Genomic DNA, 16594 nt, shown 5'->3' on the forward strand with positions numbered 1-16594 from the left:
CTATGCAGGGGGGACGCACGCACAAAAAACTGCGTTTACGTCATCCGATGCCAGCGTTGCCACGCCCTGTATGTTGGGGAGACGGGAAACACCATCGCCACCCGTTTCCACCAACATAGACACAACATTACTCGACAGAAGAACACCACCACCCACCTGGTGCAACACTTCCTCCGGCACGGGTGGGCTTCTGTCCGGGTTTGTGTCATCCAGCACGACTCCAAATGGAGTGCAGGCCAACGGCGACACGCCGAACGCCTGTGGATGACCAAATTGGGTACTAGACATCCGGGGGGCCTCAATGAGGCGTGAGTGCGAGCCCGCTGGGCCATAGACGGACCGTGCACACCCCTCTTATATTCTTTTTTACACTCTTTTATCGCCCTTCCCCCACCCCTTACCCTAACCCTAACCACTCTCCTTTTTCACTCCTAAAACCTACCCATCTCTCTTTTCTTTACACCTAACACCTACCCATCTCTCCTTCTCTTTATACCTAACCCTAACTCCTAACTCTAACCCTAACCCCAACCCCAACCCCAACCCCAACCCTAACCCGCCTGTGCCTCTGGTCCACACACGGCTCGCGCTCCGCACATTGGGGACCCTCCTGGTTCCACCTCTCATCCGTACCAAAATATACACATCATTTCTGGTAATAATACTTACCTTACTACTTACCTGGGAATCCGGACGTCTCTGGCGTAGGGGATGCCCCGGAGGTCCTGGTCTTCCCACGAGTACCTGTAAAAAAACAACAACAAAATCAAAGAAAGAACATATGATAACAACATCAAAAATACTTACCTTTATTGTCATGTCTCTCACCTGGGGTAAACGGACGTTGTCCTTTACTCCAACGACTGCAAAAAGACACAGAAACAATACTAAAATACTTACCTTGGTTACAGGGTCATGGACCTAGCTACACGGACGTACCCGGCGCAGGGAGTGCTCCGGATGTCCGTGTACTCCAACGACCTGAAAAAATACCAAAAAAATACAAAAATACTTAAAATCTTCAAAAAAATCAAAAAACCTAACAAAAATACAAAAAAATACTAAAAAACCTAAAAAATTTCTCCAAAAAAATCTTTTGGACTTGTTTGAACTCCATTTGGAGTCACAATTACTGTTTTTCTCGGCTCAGTTTTATTGTGCAAATTAATAGTGAATTTTCTTTATTTTTATCTTATTATTTCCTATTTTTGCCTATTTAATTTTATTTTATTCTATTTCTTTATTCACTATTAACAATAATAAGAAAATATACCATATACATGGTCAATGCTGTCACTGGGTGCCAATTATTGCTGCATGGATGATTTTAGCTGAGCAGTTTGCATCGCTTAAAACTTTTTTGTTTATTTTTCGCCAGCTACGACTCCACCTCACTCTCAGCAGCCAATCAGCCTCAGTCTACAGCCAACCATCGAACGAGCAACATCTCTCTCATTGCACACTAGCCGACGCTTTTATTTCCTATTTTACATTTAGACAAGTCTCAGCCTGAAGAAGGCACATTCGTGCCGAAACGTTGCATTATCAGAGACTTGCAATACATTATTTTTCACCTTTTTACTATCTTTCCTCTACCCTCCCTCTCTCTTTTTGTTTGTCACCGTGCGGAACTTTTCCCACGAGGCGAAAAGTCCGTCGACAATTCGCTCTTTTACGTTCAGTTTATACACCTTAATTATTTAATTTAATTTATTCCACTCCTTACCTTGGAGTCTTTTATCGTGCTGCATAGCACCGCCCTTAGTTGTTTATTTTCTTTATATTCTTTTTTCTTCGAAGAAGCTGGTCTTCTTCTTCTGTGGTTTTTTTCGAAGGACATCCGGTTTGCGCTGACGTGACGTCACTCAAGCGCGCCGGAGTCTTTCCATTTTATTTCTTCTCTATCAATTTATTTTTTCTTTCTACCTACCTACCTTCATTCCTATTATATTTTTACACATAATACCTATTTTACATTTAATATCACGTTCGGTTGTCGAAAAATGGCGGCGTGGCATGACGAGGAATGGGTCCTCGTCCGTCCTCGCGGACGTAAACAGCGATCGCGGCGCGAGATCACCCCGCCCCCTCGTCCTCAACCTCAATACGGCCGCTATGATGACGAAGATTATCATTTTGCGGACCGTCGTCAACAACCGCCTCGCAGGAGCTACGCGGAGGTGCTGCGTGGCTATCCTGCAGAGGAGGAGGACGAGCGGACGCGCCTCCGCAGCGACACGCGTCGCTACGGCAACCGATCGCGTGAGAGACGTGACGTACGTGGTCGGGACTACCCCACACGCGACGCACGTCGCCGGGACTACCCTACACGCGACGCACGTCGCCGCGATTACCCCACACGCAACACACGCCGCCATGTTTACTCCACCAACAACACACGTCGCCAGGGCAACGCCTCTCGCGACAGGAGTAACAGCGGCCGGCGTGGCCAGCGTTATGGTGCCCCACGGTGGGAAAATCAACAGAATACATTCCAAAAAAATAAAAACAATTTTTTCAGAGGCCACAAACCTCAATATTTCCAACATCCTGCACACAATAGACCCCAAAAAAACAGGGTTAATTTCCGACCTGCACACTATGAGCCTCCCAATCCCAGGAGGACTTTTAGAGCGGACAAACCTGGATTTGGACGGGGTCAACGCCCGAATATAAACAGGAATGTAAACACAACACGTCCCACCAGGGAAATTCATCCTGACAATCAGGATAGTGATTTTAGCATCAAAGCTAAAATCATCTATAACATCATTAAAATAATACACCACCAAAATAATGTGGATAGAGATATCCAACCACAAACTATTACTAATATGGAACTCACCTTGACGACCGGAATCAGGCCAGCGGTCACCAACCCTGATACAGAAGCCCTAATAAAAGACAATGCACACAATTGGGCACAAAAAACTGTACAAATACTAAGAGAACATTATAAAAAAGCGCTGCAGACGGAAATCAACAAATTGAGTGCTTTTATTGGGCAAAATTGGAAGGAACCATTCCAGGTGGCCTCAGCTTGGACCAGGACACACCTGGGACGCAGGTTGACCACCGAGACACTGCGGCTGGCTGAGGGTCTGGTGATCTCCATCTGTGTGGACGTTCGTGGCGTGGACGAGGGGGGTAGTCCGTCACGATCCCAGCAGACGGGGTCACCAGTCCGCTTGGATCCTTCCAGCACCCGAGTGGTGATGGAGGTAGTGCAGCCGCCGCTGCCGCTGCCGCTGCCGCTGCCGCTGCCGCTGCCCCTGCCGGTTCCAACCCTGCACGCTCCTGTGCGAGCCACGGCGTCCACCATGACCGACCCCGTGGTCGGGGACTGGTCCCCTGTGGTGGAGCCGGTTCCGGGTCCTAGGGGACCGGTCACCCCGGTCCCCTTCCCGGTTTTGTCGCCTTCTTCTCTGGCTGCGGCACCATCCAGGCCCCAGAGAATGACACGACCCCAGGAGCCATGCAGCAGTCCTCCCGACAACTCCATTGTCGAGGCTCCCCTGGTCCCGCCACCCAGGCCGCATCCGCAGGTCGAGACCGAAGTCAGGGTCCCTCCTGCGGTCTCGGACGCGCCACCGCCACCTGGGGAACAAAATACATCAGTTGTAGTCCATGTGGCGGACAATGCACAGGTGACGTCTGGCCAACCAGACACTTCCAACTACTTACCTGAGCAGCCGGCGTCATCCCCTGAGGGGCCTCCAGGGTGGTCCCAGCTGCCCCCTGACACGCCCCCCAGTTGGTCTCAACTAGGTTCTGGCCTACCGGGACCATCCTCGCCGACTTCCTCCCTCCTGGACGCGCCCCTCCCGGACGCGCCTCTTCCGGACGTGCCCCTCGTGGACACTCCTCCTCCACGCACGCCGGTTCCCGAAGCGGGTCCAAGCTGGTCCCAATTTTTTTCGGGAATCCGGAAGGGGCCTAGAGCGGTCGCTTCGGCCTCTCAGCCGACAGAGGATACAGACACGACACAATTAGCCACACCTATCAGTCCGCGCAGGGGCCCCACTAGACACATCAGTACAACGCGCAAGTTGGTTGATTGGCACCTGTCTGTGGATAAGAAGGTCCTGGTGATTGGCGACTCCAATATTAGTCGTCTTCCACCTGTCCGTCTCCAGGACCTTCAGATGGACAGCTATCCAGGTGCCAACTTCCGCCACGCAGAGGCCATCCTAGAAAAAACAAAGATTAGTGTCGAAGTGGAAATGGTGGTGTTATCGTTCGGCCTCAATAACAAGGAACAAAACCCGAAGGCCACCACCTTTAAACAAATCCAAAGGGCCCTAAAGGTGGCCAAAACGGTGTTCCCGAACGCCGACATTTCCATCCCCATCATTAACTTCTCAGAAGCCCTGCCCCAGGAACATAAAGATAACCTCCACAAAATTAATACTTATATTCAAAAAAACTATAATTTCATTCCGGCACTCACCAGTGAGAAGTTTGCTACGGGGAGGGACAACCTTCACTGGACCGAGGAAACGGCCAAAAACATGCTGAAGCACTGGCTTCACCATTTAAACATGGCATCCCCAAAAACCCGACCTGTCGGGGGGGTGACACAAGCACAAACAACACCACCACAAACACAAACAAAAACATTGTAAATTTGGCAAAACATTTCACACTTACCTCCTCACAGCGCTCCCTCCTCAATAAAGGCCTCACGTTCGTCCCATCCACCAACCTTAGTCCTGAGTGGCACCACCAAATGAAGTTTGACTTACAAGAATACCACAGGGGTGTCAAACTCGCGGTGTTCTATGAAAAGCAAGGGTCCCTCGGTCCGCGACCTTTCACCGCCCGGTCCGAGTGGGAGCCCTCACCCGGTCTGCTACCTCCAGAGGTCCACACACTGGTCCTAGCGGACGAGCATCCATCGCTCCTATCGGGTTGCGCCCTCGCCATTACGCCCAACCTCACGCGTGACGAAACTGAGGCCCTTCAGAGTCTGAAAAATAACAATAACATTGTTATCAAACCGGCAGACAAAGGAAGCGCTGTGGTCATCTTTGACAGGTCTCAGTATGTCTGGGAGGGCACCAGACAACTGAACGACACCACCTACTACTCCCCGTTGGCCGCACCCATTTATCTTGACACAATCCCTATGGTGGAAAAAATCATTAAAAATTTATTAAATAAAAGATTCATCAATCATAAACAGTTTACTTACCTCCTGGGCGAATCGGATCCCCGTCCTCGTAGGTTTTATTTACTCCCCAAAATCCACAAGGAACCCCACAAATGGAGCCAGCCCCATGTCATACCCCCGGGCAGGCCCATAGTTTCCGACTGTGGGAGCGAAACCTACAGGACGGCAGAATTTATTGATTTTTATTTAACGCCACTTTCCATCAAACACAATAGTTATTTGAAAGACACATATGATTTTATAGAAAAAATTAAAAATCTGACCATTCCCCAAGAGGCCATTCTGTTCACAATTGATATAGACAGTTTATACACAAACATAGACATTGAACAGGGCATCCAAGCCGTAAAAAATATATTTGGCAAATATCGAGACATTAGCAGGCCGGACAAAGAACTCCTGCAGCTGCTCGACATAAATTTAAGGAGGAACGACTTCGAATTTAATGGGAAGTTCTTCCTCCAGATTAAAGGGACAGCCATGGGGAAGAAATTTGCCCCGGCATACGCCAATATTTTTATGGCGGAATGGGAGACCTCCGCCCTCGCAGCGTGCCCGATCAAGCCCCTGCATTACTTACGGTACCTCGATGATATCTGGGGGGTATGGGCCCACTCCGTAGAGGAGTTTGAGGTGTTCCGCCACACCCTCAATACTCACAACCCCAGTATCACTATCAAGTCCACCACCAGCCCCATGTCGGTGGATTTCTTGGACACCACCACATACAAAGGTCCAGACTTCCCCTCCACTCACAATCTGGACATAAAGGTTTATTTCAAACAGACTGACACCCACGCCCTCCTCCACAAGACCAGTTTCCACCCCCGACATACCTACGCGGGACTGGTCAAGTCCCAGCTGCTAAGATTCCACCGGATCTGCACCAGGCGGGAGGACTTCGTCACGGCCACGGGAGCCCTGTTCACGGCCCTGAGGAAGAGGGGATATTCGAGATCCTTCCTCAGGAGACAGTTCAGGTGCTTCTTGGACCCCAAGAAGCCTCCCCCTGGTGAGTCCATGATCCCCCTGATCACGACCTTCTCACCTGCGGCGGTACAGGTAGCTAGAAGAGTCAAACAAAACTTTAAAGACTTTGTGGATAATAGTGGCAGGCTCCAAAAACATTATTTGGTGTCAGCATACCGTAAGAATCCCAACCTGTGCGATCTGCTGGTCAGGGCTCGGGTCCCCTCCACGAGAGATCCTCCCCCGACTCGGAGCAGCGTCCCCTTCAGACACATCCCGTGGCTACTTAACCGCCACAACGGGAGGGTCTTCCGACCCCTATGCAGGGGGGACGCACGCACAAAAAACTGCGTTTACGTCATCCGATGCCAGCGTTGCCACGCCCTGTATGTTGGGGAGACGGGAAACACCATCGCCACCCGTTTCCACCAACATAGACACAACATTACTCGACAGAAGAACACCACCACCCACCTGGTGCAACACTTCCTCCGGCACGGGTGGGCTTCTGTCCGGGTTTGTGTCATCCAGCACGACTCCAAATGGAGTGCAGGCCAACGGCGACACGCCGAACGCCTGTGGATGACCAAATTGGGTACTAGACATCCGGGGGGCCTCAATGAGGCGTGAGTGCGAGCCCGCTGGGCCATAGACGGACCGTGCACACCCCTCTTATATTCTTTTTTACACTCTTTTATCGCCCTTCCCCCACCCCTTACCCTAACCCTAACCACTCTCCTTTTTCACTCCTAAAACCTACCCATCTCTCTTTTCTTTACACCTAACACCTACCCATCTCTCCTTCTCTTTATACCTAACCCTAACTCCTAACTCTAACCCTAACCCCAACCCCAACCCCAACCCCAACCCTAACCCGCCTGTGCCTCTGGTCCACACACGGCTCGCGCTCCGCACATTGGGGACCCTCCTGGTTCCACCTCTCATCCGTACCAAAATATACACATCATTTCTGGTAATAATACTTACCTTACTACTTACCTGGGAATCCGGACGTCTCTGGCGTAGGGGATGCCCCGGAGGTCCTGGTCTTCCCACGAGTACCTGTAAAAAAACAACAACAAAATCAAAGAAAGAACATATGATAACAACATCAAAAATACTTACCTTTATTGTCATGTCTCTCACCTGGGGTAAACGGACGTTGTCCTTTACTCCAACGACTGCAAAAAGACACAGAAACAATACTAAAATACTTACCTTGGTTACAGGGTCATGGACCTAGCTACACGGACGTACCCGGCGCAGGGAGTGCTCCGGATGTCCGTGTACTCCAACGACCTGAAAAAATACCAAAAAAATACAAAAATACTTAAAATCTTCAAAAAAATCAAAAAACCTAACAAAAATACAAAAAAATACTAAAAAACCTAAAAAATTTCTCCAAAAAAATCTTTTGGACTTGTTTGAACTCCATTTGGAGTCACAATTACTGTTTTTCTCGGCTCAGTTTTATTGTGCAAATTAATAGTGAATTTTCTTTATTTTTATCTTATTATTTCCTATTTTTGCCTATTTAATTTTATTTTATTCTATTTCTTTATTCACTATTAACAATAATAAGAAAATATACCATATACATGGTCAATGCTGTCACTGGGTGCCAATTATTGCTGCATGGATGATTTTAGCTGAGCAGTTTGCATCGCTTAAAACTTTTTTGTTTATTTTTCGCCAGCTACGACTCCACCTCACTCTCAGCAGCCAATCAGCCTCAGTCTACAGCCAACCATCGAACGAGCAACATCTCTCTCATTGCACACTAGCCGACGCTTTTATTTCCTATTTTACATTTAGACAAGTCTCAGCCTGAAGAAGGCACATTCGTGCCGAAACGTTGCATTATCAGAGACTTGCAATACATTATTTTTCACCTTTTTACTATCTTTCCTCTACCCTCCCTCTCTCTTTTTGTTTGTCACCGTGCGGAACTTTTCCCACGAGGCGAAAAGTCCGTCGACAATTCGCTCTTTTACGTTCAGTTTATACACCTTAATTATTTAATTTAATTTATTCCACTCCTTACCTTGGAGTCTTTTATCGTGCTGCATAGCACCGCCCTTAGTTGTTTATTTTCTTTATATTCTTTTTTCTTCGAAGAAGCTGGTCTTCTTCTTCTGTGGTTTTTTTCGAAGGACATCCGGTTTGCGCTGACGTGACGTCACTCAAGCGCGCCGGAGTCTTTCCATTTTATTTCTTCTCTATCAATTTATTTTTTCTTTCTACCTACCTACCTTCATTCCTATTATATTTTTACACATAATACCTATTTTACATTTAATATCACGTTCGGTTGTCGAAAAATGGCGGCGTGGCATGACGAGGAATGGGTCCTCGTCCGTCCTCGCGGACGTAAACAGCGATCGCGGCGCGAGATCACCCCGCCCCCTCGTCCTCAACCTCAATACGGCCGCTATGATGACGAAGATTATCATTTTGCGGACCGTCGTCAACAACCGCCTCGCAGGAGCTACGCGGAGGTGCTGCGTGGCTATCCTGCAGAGGAGGAGGACGAGCGGACGCGCCTCCGCAGCGACACGCGTCGCTACGGCAACCGATCGCGTGAGAGACGTGACGTACGTGGTCGGGACTACCCCACACGCGACGCACGTCGCCGGGACTACCCTACACGCGACGCACGTCGCCGCGATTACCCCACACGCAACACACGCCGCCATGTTTACTCCACCAACAACACACGTCGCCAGGGCAACGCCTCTCGCGACAGGAGTAACAGCGGCCGGCGTGGCCAGCGTTATGGTGCCCCACGGTGGGAAAATCAACAGAATACATTCCAAAAAAATAAAAACAATTTTTTCAGAGGCCACAAACCTCAATATTTCCAACATCCTGCACACAATAGACCCCAAAAAAACAGGGTTAATTTCCGACCTGCACACTATGAGCCTCCCAATCCCAGGAGGACTTTTAGAGCGGACAAACCTGGATTTGGACGGGGTCAACGCCCGAATATAAACAGGAATGTAAACACAACACGTCCCACCAGGGAAATTCATCCTGACAATCAGGATAGTGATTTTAGCATCAAAGCTAAAATCATCTATAACATCATTAAAATAATACACCACCAAAATAATGTGGATAGAGATATCCAACCACAAACTATTACTAATATGGAACTCACCTTGACGACCGGAATCAGGCCAGCGGTCACCAACCCTGATACAGAAGCCCTAATAAAAGACAATGCACACAATTGGGCACAAAAAACTGTACAAATACTAAGAGAACATTATAAAAAAGCGCTGCAGACGGAAATCAACAAATTGAGTGCTTTTATTGGGCAAAATTGGAAGGAACCATTCCAGGTGGCCTCAGCTTGGACCAGGACACACCTGGGACGCAGGTTGACCACCGAGACACTGCGGCTGGCTGAGGGTCTGGTGATCTCCATCTGTGTGGACGTTCGTGGCGTGGACGAGGGGGGTAGTCCGTCACGATCCCAGCAGACGGGGTCACCAGTCCGCTTGGATCCTTCCAGCACCCGAGTGGTGATGGAGGTAGTGCAGCCGCCGCTGCCGCTGCCGCTGCCGCTGCCGCTGCCGCTGCCCCTGCCGGTTCCAACCCTGCACGCTCCTGTGCGAGCCACGGCGTCCACCATGACCGACCCCGTGGTCGGGGACTGGTCCCCTGTGGTGGAGCCGGTTCCGGGTCCTAGGGGACCGGTCACCCCGGTCCCCTTCCCGGTTTTGTCGCCTTCTTCTCTGGCTGCGGCACCATCCAGGCCCCAGAGAATGACACGACCCCAGGAGCCATGCAGCAGTCCTCCCGACAACTCCATTGTCGAGGCTCCCCTGGTCCCGCCACCCAGGCCGCATCCGCAGGTCGAGACCGAAGTCAGGGTCCCTCCTGCGGTCTCGGACGCGCCACCGCCACCTGGGGAACAAAATACATCAGTTGTAGTCCATGTGGCGGACAATGCACAGGTGACGTCTGGCCAACCAGACACTTCCAACTACTTACCTGAGCAGCCGGCGTCATCCCCTGAGGGGCCTCCAGGGTGGTCCCAGCTGCCCCCTGACACGCCCCCCAGTTGGTCTCAACTAGGTTCTGGCCTACCGGGACCATCCTCGCCGACTTCCTCCCTCCTGGACGCGCCCCTCCCGGACGCGCCTCTTCCGGACGTGCCCCTCGTGGACACTCCTCCTCCACGCACGCCGGTTCCCGAAGCGGGTCCAAGCTGGTCCCAATTTTTTTCGGGAATCCGGAAGGGGCCTAGAGCGGTCGCTTCGGCCTCTCAGCCGACAGAGGATACAGACACGACACAATTAGCCACACCTATCAGTCCGCGCAGGGGCCCCACTAGACACATCAGTACAACGCGCAAGTTGGTTGATTGGCACCTGTCTGTGGATAAGAAGGTCCTGGTGATTGGCGACTCCAATATTAGTCGTCTTCCACCTGTCCGTCTCCAGGACCTTCAGATGGACAGCTATCCAGGTGCCAACTTCCGCCACGCAGAGGCCATCCTAGAAAAAACAAAGATTAGTGTCGAAGTGGAAATGGTGGTGTTATCGTTCGGCCTCAATAACAAGGAACAAAACCCGAAGGCCACCACCTTTAAACAAATCCAAAGGGCCCTAAAGGTGGCCAAAACGGTGTTCCCGAACGCCGACATTTCCATCCCCATCATTAACTTCTCAGAAGCCCTGCCCCAGGAACATAAAGATAACCTCCACAAAATTAATACTTATATTCAAAAAAACTATAATTTCATTCCGGCACTCACCAGTGAGAAGTTTGCTACGGGGAGGGACAACCTTCACTGGACCGAGGAAACGGCCAAAAACATGCTGAAGCACTGGCTTCACCATTTAAACATGGCATCCCCAAAAACCCGACCTGTCGGGGGGGTGACACAAGCACAAACAACACCACCACAAACACAAACAAAAACATTGTAAATTTGGCAAAACATTTCACACTTACCTCCTCACAGCGCTCCCTCCTCAATAAAGGCCTCACGTTCGTCCCATCCACCAACCTTAGTCCTGAGTGGCACCACCAAATGAAGTTTGACTTACAAGAATACCACAGGGGTGTCAAACTCGCGGTGTTCTATGAAAAGCAAGGGTCCCTCGGTCCGCGACCTTTCACCGCCCGGTCCGAGTGGGAGCCCTCACCCGGTCTGCTACCTCCAGAGGTCCACACACTGGTCCTAGCGGACGAGCATCCATCGCTCCTATCGGGTTGCGCCCTCGCCATTACGCCCAACCTCACGCGTGACGAAACTGAGGCCCTTCAGAGTCTGAAAAATAACAATAACATTGTTATCAAACCGGCAGACAAAGGAAGCGCTGTGGTCATCTTTGACAGGTCTCAGTATGTCTGGGAGGGCACCAGACAACTGAACGACACCACCTACTACTCCCCGTTGGCCGCACCCATTTATCTTGACACAATCCCTATGGTGGAAAAAATCATTAAAAATTTATTAAATAAAAGATTCATCAATCATAAACAGTTTACTTACCTCCTGGGCGAATCGGATCCCCGTCCTCGTAGGTTTTATTTACTCCCCAAAATCCACAAGGAACCCCACAAATGGAGCCAGCCCCATGTCATACCCCCGGGCAGGCCCATAGTTTCCGACTGTGGGAGCGAAACCTACAGGACGGCAGAATTTATTGATTTTTATTTAACGCCACTTTCCATCAAACACAATAGTTATTTGAAAGACACATATGATTTTATAGAAAAAATTAAAAATCTGACCATTCCCCAAGAGGCCATTCTGTTCACAATTGATATAGACAGTTTATACACAAACATAGACATTGAACAGGGCATCCAAGCCGTAAAAAATATATTTGGCAAATATCGAGACATTAGCAGGCCGGACAAAGAACTCCTGCAGCTGCTCGACATAAATTTAAGGAGGAACGACTTCGAATTTAATGGGAAGTTCTTCCTCCAGATTAAAGGGACAGCCATGGGGAAGAAATTTGCCCCGGCATACGCCAATATTTTTATGGCGGAATGGGAGACCTCCGCCCTCGCAGCGTGCCCGATCAAGCCCCTGCATTACTTACGGTACCTCGATGATATCTGGGGGGTATGGGCCCACTCCGTAGAGGAGTTTGAGGTGTTCCGCCACACCCTCAATACTCACAACCCCAGTATCACTATCAAGTCCACCACCAGCCCCATGTCGGTGGATTTCTTGGACACCACCACATACAAAGGTCCAGACTTCCCCTCCACTCACAATCTGGACATAAAGGTTTATTTCAAACAGACTGACACCCACGCCCTCCTCCACAAGACCAGTTTCCACCCCCGACATACCTACGCGGGACTGGTCAAGTCCCAGCTGCTAAGATTCCACCGGATCTGCACCAGGCGGGAGGACTTCGTCACGGCCACGGGAGCCCTGTTCACGGCCCTGAGGAAGAGGGGATATTCGAGATCCTTCCTCAGGAGACAGTTCAGGTGCTTCTTGGACCCCAAGAAGCCTCCCCCTGGTGAGTCCATGATCCCCCTGATCACGACCTTCTCACCTGCGGCGGTACAGGTAGCTAGAAGAGTCAAACAAAACTTTAAAGACTTTGTGGATAATAGTGGCAGGCTCCAAAAACATTATTTGGTGTCAGCATACCGTAAGAATCCCAACCTGTGCGATCTGCTGGTCAGGGCTCGGGTCCCCTCCACGAGAGATCCTCCCCCGACTCGGAGCAGCGTCCCCTTCAGACACATCCCGTGGCTACTTAACCGCCACAACGGGAGGGTCTTCCGACCCCTATGCAGGGGGGACGCACGCACAAAAAACTGCGTTTACGTCATCCGATGCCAGCGTTGCCACGCCCTGTATGTTGGGGAGACGGGAAACACCATCGCCACCCGTTTCCACCAACATAGACACAACATTACTCGACAGAAGAACACCACCACCCACCTGGTGCAACACTTCCTCCGGCACGGGTGGGCTTCTGTCCGGGTTTGTGTCATCCAGCACGACTCCAAATGGAGTGCAGGCCAACGGCGACACGCCGAACGCCTGTGGATGACCAAATTGGGTACTAGACATCCGGGGGGCCTCAATGAGGCGTGAGTGCGAGCCCGCTGGGCCATAGACGGACCGTGCACACCCCTCTTATATTCTTTTTTACACTCTTTTATCGCCCTTCCCCCACCCCTTACCCTAACCCTAACCACTCTCCTTTTTCACTCCTAAAACCTACCCATCTCTCTTTTCTTTACACCTAACACCTACCCATCTCTCCTTCTCTTTATACCTAACCCTAACTCCTAACTCTAACCCTAACCCCAACCCCAACCCCAACCCCAACCCTAACCCGCCTGTGCCTCTGGTCCACACACGGCTCGCGCTCCGCACATTGGGGACCCTCCTGGTTCCACCTCTCATCCGTACCAAAATATACACATCATTTCTGGTAATAATACTTACCTTACTACTTACCTGGGAATCCGGACGTCTCTGGCGTAGGGGATGCCCCGGAGGTCCTGGTCTTCCCACGAGTACCTGTAAAAAAACAACAACAAAATCAAAGAAAGAACATATGATAACAACATCAAAAATACTTACCTTTATTGTCATGTCTCTCACCTGGGGTAAACGGACGTTGTCCTTTACTCCAACGACTGCAAAAAGACACAGAAACAATACTAAAATACTTACCTTGGTTACAGGGTCATGGACCTAGCTACACGGACGTACCCGGCGCAGGGAGTGCTCCGGATGTCCGTGTACTCCAACGACCTGAAAAAATACCAAAAAAATACAAAAATACTTAAAATCTTCAAAAAAATCAAAAAACCTAACAAAAATACAAAAAAATACTAAAAAACCTAAAAAATTTCTCCAAAAAAATCTTTTGGACTTGTTTGAACTCCATTTGGAGTCACAATTACTGTTTTTCTCGGCTCAGTTTTATTGTGCAAATTAATAGTGAATTTTCTTTATTTTTATCTTATTATTTCCTATTTTTGCCTATTTAATTTTATTTTATTCTATTTCTTTATTCACTATTAACAATAATAAGAAAATATACCATATACATGGTCAATGCTGTCACTGGGTGCCAATTATTGCTGCATGGATGATTTTAGCTGAGCAGTTTGCATCGCTTAAAACTTTTTTGTTTATTTTTCGCCAGCTACGACTCCACCTCACTCTCAGCAGCCAATCAGCCTCAGTCTACAGCCAACCATCGAACGAGCAACATCTCTCTCATTGCACACTAGCCGACGCTTTTATTTCCTATTTTACATTTAGACAAGTCTCAGCCTGAAGAAGGCACATTCGTGCCGAAACGTTGCATTATCAGAGACTTGCAATACATTATTTTTCACCTTTTTACTATCTTTCCTCTACCCTCCCTCTCTCTTTTTGTTTGTCACCGTGCGGAACTTTTCCCACGAGGCGAAAAGTCCGTCGACAATTCGCTCTTTTACGTTCAGTTTATACACCTTAATTATTTAATTTAATTTATTCCACTCCTTACCTTGGAGTCTTTTATCGTGCTGCATAGCACCGCCCTTAGTTGTTTATTTTCTTTATATTCTTTTTTCTTCGAAGAAGCTGGTCTTCTTCTTCTGTGGTTTTTTTCGAAGGACATCCGGTTTGCGCTGACGTGACGTCACTCAAGCGCGCCGGAGTCTTTCCATTTTATTTCTTCTCTATCAATTTATTTTTTCTTTCTACCTACCTACCTTCATTCCTATTATATTTTTACACATAATACCTATTTTACATTTAATATCACGTTCGGTTGTCGAAAAATGGCGGCGTGGCATGACGAGGAATGGGTCCTCGTCCGTCCTCGCGGACGTAAACAGCGATCGCGGCGCGAGATCACCCCGCCCCCTCGTCCTCAACCTCAATACGGCCGCTATGATGACGAAGATTATCATTTTGCGGACCGTCGTCAACAACCGCCTCGCAGGAGCTACGCGGAGGTGCTGCGTGGCTATCCTGCAGAGGAGGAGGACGAGCGGACGCGCCTCCGCAGCGACACGCGTCGCTACGGCAACCGATCGCGTGAGAGACGTGACGTACGTGGTCGGGACTACCCCACACGCGACGCACGTCGCCGGGACTACCCTACACGCGACGCACGTCGCCGCGATTACCCCACACGCAACACACGCCGCCATGTTTACTCCACCAACAACACACGTCGCCAGGGCAACGCCTCTCGCGACAGGAGTAACAGCGGCCGGCGTGGCCAGCGTTATGGTGCCCCACGGTGGGAAAATCAACAGAATACATTCCAAAAAAATAAAAACAATTTTTTCAGAGGCCACAAACCTCAATATTTCCAACATCCTGCACACAATAGACCCCAAAAAAACAGGGTTAATTTCCGACCTGCACACTATGAGCCTCCCAATCCCAGGAGGACTTTTAGAGCGGACAAACCTGGATTTGGACGGGGTCAACGCCCGAATATAAACAGGAATGTAAACACAACACGTCCCACCAGGGAAATTCATCCTGACAATCAGGATAGTGATTTTAGCATCAAAGCTAAAATCATCTATAACATCATTAAAATAATACACCACCAAAATAATGTGGATAGAGATATCCAACCACAAACTATTACTAATATGGAACTCACCTTGACGACCGGAATCAGGCCAGCGGTCACCAACCCTGATACAGAAGCCCTAATAAAAGACAATGCACACAATTGGGCACAAAAAACTGTACAAATACTAAGAGAACATTATAAAAAAGCGCTGCAGACGGAAATCAACAAATTGAGTGCTTTTATTGGGCAAAATTGGAAGGAACCATTCCAGGTGGCCTCAGCTTGGACCAGGACACACCTGGGACGCAGGTTGACCACCGAGACACTGCGGCTGGCTGAGGGTCTGGTGATCTCCATCTGTGTGGACGTTCGTGGCGTGGACGAGGGGGGTAGTCCGTCACGATCCCAGCAGACGGGGTCACCAGTCCGCTTGGATCCTTCCAGCACCCGAGTGGTGATGGAGGTAGTGCAGCCGCCGCTGCCGCTGCCGCTGCCGCTGCCGCTGCCGCTGCCCCTGCCGGTTCCAACCCTGCACGCTCCTGTGCGAGCCACGGCGTCCACCATGACCGACCCCGTGGTCGGGGACTGGTCCCCTGTGGTGGAGCCGGTTCCGGGTCCTAGGGGACCGGTCACCCCGGTCCCCTTCCCGGTTTTGTCGCCTTCTTCTCTGGCTGCGGCACCATCCAGGCCCCAGAGAATGACACGACCCCAGGAGCCATGCAGCAGTCCTCCCGACAACTCCATTGTCGAGGCTCCCCTGGTCCCGCCACCCAGGCCGCATCCGCAGGTCGAGACCGAAGTCAGGGTCCCTCCTGCGGTCTCGGACGCGCCACCGCCACCTGGGGAACAAAATACATCAGTTGTAGTCCATGTGGCGGACAATGCACAGGTGACGTCTGGCCAACCAGACACTTCC

General features: G+C 50.0%; 3 protein-coding genes across 3 annotated transcripts in view; all 3 read right to left on the bottom strand.

The window, feature by feature from the left end:
* LOC133547951 (uncharacterized) lies at positions 1-6867 on the bottom strand. The gene is made up of 5 exons (XM_061893416.1): positions 3685-6867; positions 2975-3597; positions 2081-2196; positions 682-744; positions 1-280 (listed from the first exon to the last, which is right to left on the bottom strand). The coding sequence occupies exons 2-5, from the start codon at positions 3500-3502 to the stop codon at positions 1-3; spliced, it is 987 nt and encodes a 328-aa protein (XP_061749400.1). The 5' UTR covers positions 3503-3597; positions 3685-6867.
* On the bottom strand, positions 6461-13327 carry LOC133547952 (uncharacterized). The gene is made up of 5 exons (XM_061893418.1): positions 10145-13327; positions 9435-10057; positions 8541-8656; positions 7142-7204; positions 6461-6740 (listed from the first exon to the last, which is right to left on the bottom strand). The coding sequence occupies exons 2-5, from the start codon at positions 9960-9962 to the stop codon at positions 6461-6463; spliced, it is 987 nt and encodes a 328-aa protein (XP_061749402.1). The 5' UTR covers positions 9963-10057; positions 10145-13327.
* Positions 12921-16594, bottom strand: part of LOC133547953 (uncharacterized) — a 6867-nt gene continuing 3193 nt past the window's right edge. The window contains exons 2-5 of the mRNA XM_061893419.1: positions 15895-16517; positions 15001-15116; positions 13602-13664; positions 12921-13200 (exon numbers count right to left, since the gene is read on the bottom strand). Coding sequence (XP_061749403.1) covers positions 12921-13200; positions 13602-13664; positions 15001-15116; positions 15895-16422 — 987 coding nt within the window. The 5' untranslated portion in view covers positions 16423-16517. The remainder of the gene's footprint in view (positions 13201-13601; positions 13665-15000; positions 15117-15894; positions 16518-16594) is intronic.

Source organism: Nerophis ophidion, unplaced genomic scaffold (assembly GCF_033978795.1).
Source record: "Nerophis ophidion isolate RoL-2023_Sa unplaced genomic scaffold, RoL_Noph_v1.0 HiC_scaffold_293, whole genome shotgun sequence".
NCBI classification, from domain to species: Eukaryota; Metazoa; Chordata; class Actinopteri; order Syngnathiformes; family Syngnathidae; genus Nerophis; species Nerophis ophidion.